General features: G+C 35.9%; 1 protein-coding gene across 1 annotated transcript; it reads right to left on the bottom strand.

The window, feature by feature from the left end:
- Positions 1–4,446: 4,446 nt before the first annotated feature.
- On the bottom strand, positions 4,447–8,646 carry LOC133329000 (general odorant-binding protein 83a-like). The gene is made up of 4 exons (XM_061537500.1): positions 8,569–8,646; positions 5,015–5,090; positions 4,537–4,799; positions 4,447–4,464 (listed from the first exon to the last, which is right to left on the bottom strand). Exons 1-4 carry the CDS (start codon positions 8,644–8,646, stop codon positions 4,447–4,449), a joined length of 435 nt encoding a protein of 144 aa, XP_061393484.1.
- Positions 8,647–8,840: the final 194 nt, after the last annotated feature.

Raw genomic sequence — 8,840 nt, 5'->3', positions numbered from 1 at the left:
AAGGGTTTGGTGAAATGTATATTTTTAAAATTTATATTGTTTAATACTAATAGAATAAAATCAAATGAATTTTATATTAATTATATTGAAATATTCGATAGCAGTAGACAACCTTCTTAAGTTAATAATATTTTATTATCAGCCTTATGGCCACAGAAGTTATATAGGCTTTGTTGCGAAAAATAAAATGGAAAATAATATGTTATACAACAAGGGTTGTATAATTGCACAATATTTGAAGGTAAAACGATAAACTAAATTAGATGCTGAAATTCGAGCTCATGGCCTGAGAGTGGAAAAGTCCTTCGCGAGTGTGCAAGGAAAGCAGAAGGACAAATTCGCCATAGGTCAAGTTTTTGATAATTCTAAGATTCATTAAGAAAAAACTGTATATTTTCCGTCTATATGAAGGGACTGCATATTTCCTTGAACCGTAAACTAAATAATGTTCGTAGGTATTAGGTTTTTTGAGCAAGGGTCGGGTTAAAGTAAAAGAGAACAGTGAAAATATATGAATAACGATTTCTCGACTTTGGAGACCATATCAAAAATTTCATTACCAACATTTTTGTAGAATAATTGGAGGTCAAATAATTTCTATGGTATTATCCACAAGATATCGTCTTACCCTTTAGTTTCGGATCTCGGTCACTGAACCTTATCAGTTCCCTTGGTTTTGTTGTTGGGGATATTCGCGTAGCTAATTGAGTCTACAATGAAGTCTTTTAAGTTTTGTTTAATTCGGTTCAAATTTAGATGCACCTATTTTAAATTTTCGTCCGATGTCATGCAATACCTAAAGTTTGTTCGATTCTGATAAAATTTTCGACAGCACACTTTGCTGCATCATACCATATTCCTAGTTGTCATTAAATCGGTCCAGATTTATATACATCTAAATTTGAACAGATTTTCACGAATCTTAACCAATTTTCGTGCCAATCGAAAGTTATATACGGACTTTGGTGCACCATTTACATACATATGGGAGCTATATCGAAACCTGAACCGATTTTCCAGAAACTTACCACTCATGTTTCTAAACTCAATTCAGCACCCTATGCCACATTTCGTGCAATACGAAAGATATGTAGGGACTTTGGCGCACCGTTTACATTAAAATATATATAGGAGCTATATCTAAATCTGACCCAATTTTCTCGAAACATAGCACCAGGGATGGTCCGTATGACGAATTTTTAGGTTTTCGACTGTCAAAAAGGTGTAAACGTCATATACCTGTATAAAATGTAGTAAATGTAGAAAACGTAATTTATTCGAATATTATTGCCATATACCGTTATTTTCATAAATACATATTATTTTTACATATATCTGTCAGTTCCTTACTATAACTAATAAAAAAATTCTAAACTTTTTGGAGAAATTTTTTTTTTGAAATTCTATATGGATTTCAGTAAAGCATACGTTATTTCCAAATTCATTAATGGAAATAGGTATATTGTCAAAAACCTAATGGTTTTGGGTGGGTCTCGAAACTTAGTACACGTCATTCTAGACTTAATTCAATACACTATGCAACATTTCGCGCAAATCGAAAAAATATATAGGGACTTTGGTGCACCATTTACATAAAATCGGACTAAACTATAAATGGGAGCTATATCTAAATCTAAACCGATTTTCTCGAAACTTAGCACACATCATTCTGGACCTAATACAGTAATTTATGCCAAATCGGACGAAACTATATATGGGAGCTATACTTAAATCTGAACCGATTTTCTTCAATTTCGTCCTTGGGCCAAATAAGTGACTTGTGCCAAATTTCATCCAAATCGGATCATAAATGCGACCTGTGCTTCGTTTACAATTTAACATCTACATGCATGAATCGACTCAGAAAGTGATTATATGCATATTCTCAATAGGAACCATGTATCTATCTCGTTTCCTTTTTCCTGTTACAAACATATGCACAAAGACATAATACCCTGTACCACAGTTTGGTGAAGGGTATTATATCTTTTCTTTATATGTTCCGTCTATATGGAGTCCATGTGCCTCTTTTTAGTCCGTATTTGCTTAAACCATAAACTAAATAATGTTCTTAGATTTTAGGTTTTCTGATCAATGATGGGATAAAAGTGCCTCCTTACAAAGTTTCCATCCCGTTTTAGGTATCTGGATGGTCCTAGGTGAATTTGCACTGCATTCACGTGGTATTTAGGGATTTCCTCTTGTACCGTTACACACTCCGACTTCTGCTGCCGGAGTTAATTTATAACCTTGTCCATGTCCCTCATAATGTGCAAATAGCGGTGACCATCGACTATAATGTTCTGTGGGAGCTTCATTTCAGTCGTCCTTGCGGCTGTGGATTTCACGTCAAATATCTTCATATTCCTCAGATGGAAGAACTGTATCAAATCAGATATCAGACATTTCACATATGTCATTTATATTTATGACGTCCAGTGGTTGTGAAATTTCAAAAAGGTAAAGGTTAAACAGTTTAGGATACATGACCCTGATATGTGTGGTAAGGGCGTGTAATGCTGTTGTTGTGCTGTGCATTTTCCGGAATTGATGCGGATGTTGACTAACTGGAAACCTACTTCTCATCAGACGGAGGAGTGAGGACAGAAGTCCAACCCCCCTTGCTTCAGATGCGGGACCACCCTGCTAAATTTTCAGGCTTCATGAACAATGTAGTTATAGCTTTTAAATATTCTACTTTCGTCAGACGTTTTATAATCCTTCCTTGCAGGATTGCAGATTGTCATTATCCTTGCCCACAATTTACTCGATACGGCTCCAATGTTGCAATCTGAAGGAAGAGGGGATTGGTCTTACTTCCTATTAGGCGATCTGTGGCAATCTCTTGCAATTCTCATGGGGGAACCTCAATCAAAATTCAAAACGCAGTGCTACCGAATTCCTTGGCCACTGTGCTCCACTGGTATTTATATAGGACGGAATGCAAGAATGGCATTGAAAGCGCCTTCCAAATAGTTTTAAAACCAGTGAGCGGAGCAGTATAGTCGGACGAGGCCGACCATATGATACCCTACACAACTACCACGAAAAGCAAACTTTCGGAGGTTCTATATTCTGAGCTCCATCTCATCCAACCCTAGCATATTTTCCAAAATTGCTTTTTCTTTAATTTTTACGCCATAAAATAAAAAATTGGTCACCTTAGGTTTTGGTTGATTTGACCCTCGGAAAATTGACCGATCATGATCTAAACAGCCGCTCTAAGTCAGCCTAAGTCAGATCCCCTTCACCATGTAAAATATGTGATGTTCTGCAAATAATAATTGCCTCTAGAGCGACTAGAAAATCTGACAAAATTAAAGTTTTCGGTTCATTGCACCCCCTGAATGAAATCTCAACTTTACCGAAAACTATAGGCGTCGTCCTTGACCATAATCGGAAATTCATGTATAATTTCAAAGCGATCAGCGCGACATTTCCGTCCTCTAATGGAGTAATAGTAATACTATGCACATAGTCATATTTACCTTAATATGTATAGCTCCCATATCTGATCACATAGAAATATAATTGGTATCAATTTGAAGCTTAACAACTCCTCTTGGATATACTATCAACTTCTCGGGTATATGTCCTTCAGGAGTAAGTATATACGCCCCAAAATAAAAATTTTGTAATTTTTCACACAAAAGTCAGGGTCCATTTGGCCCGCTAAATATTGACCGATTTTTATCAAAACAGGCATGCTTATTCTTAGGCCCGATCCCCTTCTCCACGTAAAATTTCACGATGTTCGGACCATAACTGCGGCCTCTGGAGCGACCAGAAAAACCGACAAAAATTTATTGTTTGGTCCATTTCATCCCCTAAATATTAACCGATCTTTACCAAAAACAATAGGGGTCTTCATTGGGCAGAACCCATCCTACATGCAAAATTTCGTGAATATTGATCTATAACTGTGGCCTGTATCGTGTTTACAAATTATAATGGACAGACGGACGGACACACATGTCTAGAACGACTCAGCTAGTTGAGATATGACGATCGGTATACTTAAAGCTGGGTCTAGGACCAATATTTCGCGGCGTTACAAACTTTTGGGGTTGCACAAAGCTATAATACCCTGACAACATAGTTGTGTAGGGTATAAACACTGCTAACAGAATAAAACGGCTATATCTTCAAGAGTTATTGAGATATGAATGTCGATGAAATGTTTTAGTAACATTCATGAATTCGTAAAGGTTCGAATTAAATTAAATAACAAATTTCAAGTTTTTTTAAACCGTGAATGGGGTGGTATCCATAAAGCTCCTTTCTATACAGACAATCCCGATTTAAAACAGTAATTATGTTGCCGGTTGTGCAGTGTGCTTGCTATATACAACTAAATAATTTTATTTAAAATAAATTAATAGTAACATTGAAACCTCAACTTAGTTTAATTTTATCAATAAAAAAATTAATTGTTCTATCATTCATTTAGGGTAGAAAATAATGCTGAAAATAAAAAAGACTGTTTGTTAAATAATCCATAATCTATGAAATGAAAAATATAATCATCATAATTACCACGGGATCCGTTGTCTTGAAGCACATATGCCAAGACCAAGATCGTTCACACTGATTAGCACCCTGGGGGACATGCGATTCACAGACATTGAGAATATTGACGACAAAGTCTTCCATTTCTGCAGGCAAATGACTTTTCAATTTGTTATAGTCCATCTCGTCATTATCATCGACAACATGCATTTCTTGAAATATACAATGCATGTAACACTTTAATTCATCATTTTCGACAATTTCACCGTCGCTGAATTCCTTGATGGCATCTGATAAAAAAACAACAACAAAAATACAATACATGTAAGTATATTTCACCAAGAGATGGAATGCCAAATCTAAGCTAATTCAGAAAGAAATGTAGGTAAAACTACGAAAAAAAAACTACATCAAAACATTGATCTTTGCTGACAATTTGCAATAAAGACCATGAAACTGCATACCTATATGGAAGCAGGAGGCCATATATTAAACTTATAATTACCTTCAGAGACTCCAGTTTTTCCAACGCAAACATCATGCATAGTTATAAATCGTTTCAGAAAATCTGGTGGAGGATACTGAAATCAAAAGAAGAAGAATATTTAAATACAAACAAAAGAGAGTAAATAACATGTGAAAAAAGCTTTAAGTTCGGCTGGGCCGAACCTTTGATATCCTCCGCCATAGTATACTGAAAGGTACTTCAAATGGAAATATAGGGGACATACCAAAAAGTGGACCTATACTGACAATTCTATAAACCGATTTATGTAAACCATAATTTACACAAATACAAATTTCTGCAATTTTTAATGGTGATTTTTCCTAAAATCTGAAAACCCCAAAACGTGGACCAATATTGATAACGCATTGAAGAGTGGAACATATTATAAAATCCTCAAGCTACTGCAATTTAGAATCGAAAGTTATATGAGGCTATGCCTAAAGGAAGACCAATATTGATTGGAGACCAATATTGATTGCAATAGCTAGGAATTATCGAATATTTGGGGTTATAATAATATGAGGGGCTATGCCTAATTAATGACCGATATAGCTGAAATTTGAACCCAATATTTAGTTACCTTCACGAGGCATTATTATATGGGGAAGATACCTAAATGCTGGCCGATATATTCCATCATAGTCAGGTTGGAGTTTTTTTTATCACCATATAATTAAAAGGCGGAATGATTACAACAGATGGCTAAATCAACATAGAATTCCAAACTATGTAGAATAAAAACTGGCAATTTCGAGTAACGAATATCCCCCATACTATGGTCATATACGCCTATATGGTGACAACCCCAACACGCGGAACAAATCAGATAACTATTTTAATATAAACCAGTAAGGAAAGTTGTAAAGTCGGACTGGGCCGACTATATGATACCCTACACCATTTTGGATATATTCAACATATGAATCCTTACAGAAGTAACATTTTTTGAAGGACCATTAAAATGAAATTGGGTCCATAAACATGTCATTCTGCAACCGATACAAATTTTTTCATTTAGTCAGATATAGAGTTGCTTCTTACAATGGGACAAAATTACGTAAATCAATTTAAAAATTAATCGGACATCCGTTGATTATTTGGATAAATATCTGAAAAACATGAGAAGTTTGGTGCACCATATATATAAAAGCTATATCGAAATCTAAACCGATTTCATCGAAACTTGTCATAGGTTAGGTTATACTAATTTCAGTATGTCTTGTGCATATCGGCCAGATTTTGAGTTCTTGGTGCACCATTTACTTAAAATCGGACGAAACTATATATGGAAGCTGTATCTAAATCTGAACCTATTCCTACAAAACTTGGCAAACGTTAGGCAATACTAGTTTCAGTACGTTGTGTAAAATTTTATAGCATATGGCCAAACTTTGGATCTTTGGTATACCGTTTATTTAAATCGGATGAAACTATGTGTGGCGATCGGACAAACTTTGGGTCTTAGTGCACAATTTACATAAAATCGGAAGAAAATGTATATGGGAGCTACATTTAAGAAATTTAACACACATCATTCTAGACCTAATTCAATACACTATGCCAAATTCGAAAGATATATAGCGACTTTGGTTCACGATTTACCTTAAATCGGGCGAAAATATATATGGGAGCTATATCTAAATCTTAACGGATTTTTACGAAACTTAACACTCATCATTCTAGGCTTTATTCAGTACGCTATGCCAGATTTCGTACAAATTTGGTGCACCATTTACATTAAATCGGACGAAAATATATATATAGCAGCTATATCTAAATTTGAACCGATTTCAACAAAACTTGCACACGTTACGCAACACTAGCTACAGCTACAAAATTGTTCAGATCAATTACATGCATTTCGATGGGAAAATGTGTCTGAAACGTTCATAATATCAAAAGTGGTGCGAGACGTTTATATGTGGGATGTGTCCATCTAAATATATGCCTCCCTCCAGTAACCCGGAATTCTAAATTACTGTTTGCAAAATTTTGGTAAAAACTTATAAATAGGTTTAACAGCGTTCATAAAATATCGATTTACAATTTTTCCAACCCGCAACCAATACTTGGGCTAGCTTTTCAGTTTGTAGATGAGTAAAAATGTTTTCGCAGTGTCATTGTTGTCAGGGTGCATGAAGAATTCGGTGATCGTTTTCTTTCCTTAACCAATTTGTTTGCATTCCAACAATCATTTCAAACAAAACCAAAACATGGATTATATTGAACGGATGACATATTATAAACCAGTGAGCGGAGCAGTATAGTCGGACGGGACCGACCATACGATACCCTACACAACTTCCATGAAAATCTAACATTCTGTGGTTCTATATTCTGAGATTGGGCAATATTTCGCGATATTTGCACACTTTTGACTGGCTAGAGGTCAGCAAATGTTACTAATAATCAGTACAGCCCCTCTAATTACTTGTTCAGATTCCCTACATCGTGGGTTGTGTTGTGATGTTCGGCTTTCGACTCGAAAAGTACAAATAATTAAGTTTTCGGTCCACTTCATCCGAAAAAATATTATCTGATCATCACCTAAGATTTTAGGCGATGTCCTTGACCATAACTGGAACCTCATGGAACATTTCAAAGCGATCAGCGCTATATTTTCGCTCTCAAGTGTGGTAATAGGTTACTAAATAATATATGAATACGTAAGCACCTGTAAATATTTAAGTGTAACTCCCGCATCCGAGTACCTACGACAATATAATTGGTATCGATTTAAAGGTCAACCACTCCTCTTAGATATACTGTCAACTTATCGGGTCTATGTCCTTCAGTGGTAAATATATACTCTATAGAATACAAATTTTGCAATTTTTCACACAAAAGTTAGGGTCCATTTGACCCTCTAAATATTGACCGATTTTTATCAAAACAGGCATGCTTATTCTTTGGCCCGATCCCTTCTTCGCGGTGTTTGGGCCATAATTGCGTCCTCTGGAGCGAATAGAAAACCCGACAAAAAGGCGTCTTCATTGGCCAGAACCCATTCTACATGCAAAATTTCGTGCAGATTGGTTCATAACTGTGGCCTGTATCGTGTTTACAAATTATAATGGACAGACGGACGGACACACATGTCATGTTAGTCGAGATATGACGATCGGTATACTTAAAGGTGGGTCTAGGACCAATATTTCGCGGCGTTACAAACTTTTGGGCCTGCACAAAGCTATAATGCCCTGACAACATAGTTGTGTTATTTTCGAGTCAATCGAGTCACAAATGAAAACAGAACATCACAACACTACCCTCGTAATATTCGGAAAATATGTCAGTGTGAGGAAGAGGTGCTGTTTACCTCTAATCGGGCAAGAGGGTGCAAATATCACGAAATATTGCCCAGGTTCGGAATAAACATCCGCAGAAAATTTGAGTTCCGTGGTAGTTGTGTAGGGTATCATATGGTCGGTCCCGTCCGACTATACTGCTCCGCTCACTGGTTTTTTCCATTATTTCTTCTATTTAGTGTTTCCTCCTTACAATTTAGTGTCATTATCACCCTGTGTACGGTAATTAAATGGTTAACTTACGTTTTCATCGCGACGTGGACTTTGAGCCAATACTAAAAGCGGCATCAATATCAAAAATATTGGAAATCGTTTCTCCATTTTGTTCGTCAGTTGGAGATTAATAAACAATATAGCGAAGTGAAGAAAACTACGCTCTTGAACATAAGGTAGTTGTTGTCGGTGCTATTTTGTTCTATTCTTTATTTTTCGACCGCAAAACTGCGTTCCCGCAAGGAGGACGAATTAACGAATACCTCTTGATTTCCACTTGTAATAGCTTAATTTAAAATTCC

Source organism: Musca vetustissima, unplaced genomic scaffold, assembly GCF_032173495.1.
Source record: "Musca vetustissima isolate MV318-11 ecotype Yass unplaced genomic scaffold, APGP_CSIRO_Mvet_v1 utg14426, whole genome shotgun sequence".
Taxonomy (NCBI): domain Eukaryota; kingdom Metazoa; phylum Arthropoda; class Insecta; order Diptera; family Muscidae; genus Musca; species Musca vetustissima.
Note: the sequence above shows the minus strand (reverse complement) of the source record. Positions and strands in the feature narration are given on the sequence as shown.

Bases quoted from the DNA above. Each gene is read 5' to 3' on its own strand.
- LOC133329000 (XM_061537500.1), bottom strand. From the start codon at position 8,646: ATGGAGAAACGATTTCCAATATTTTTGATATTGATGCCGCTTTTAGTA. The intron at 5,091-8,568 runs GTAAGTTAACCA...TTTTGATTTCAG, and splicing joins GTCCACGTCGCGATGAAAAC to TATCCTCCACCAGATTTTCT. The intron at 4,800-5,014 runs GTAATTATAAGT...TTTTTTTATCAG, and splicing joins AAAAACTGGAGTCTCTGAAG to ATGCCATCAAGGAATTCAGC.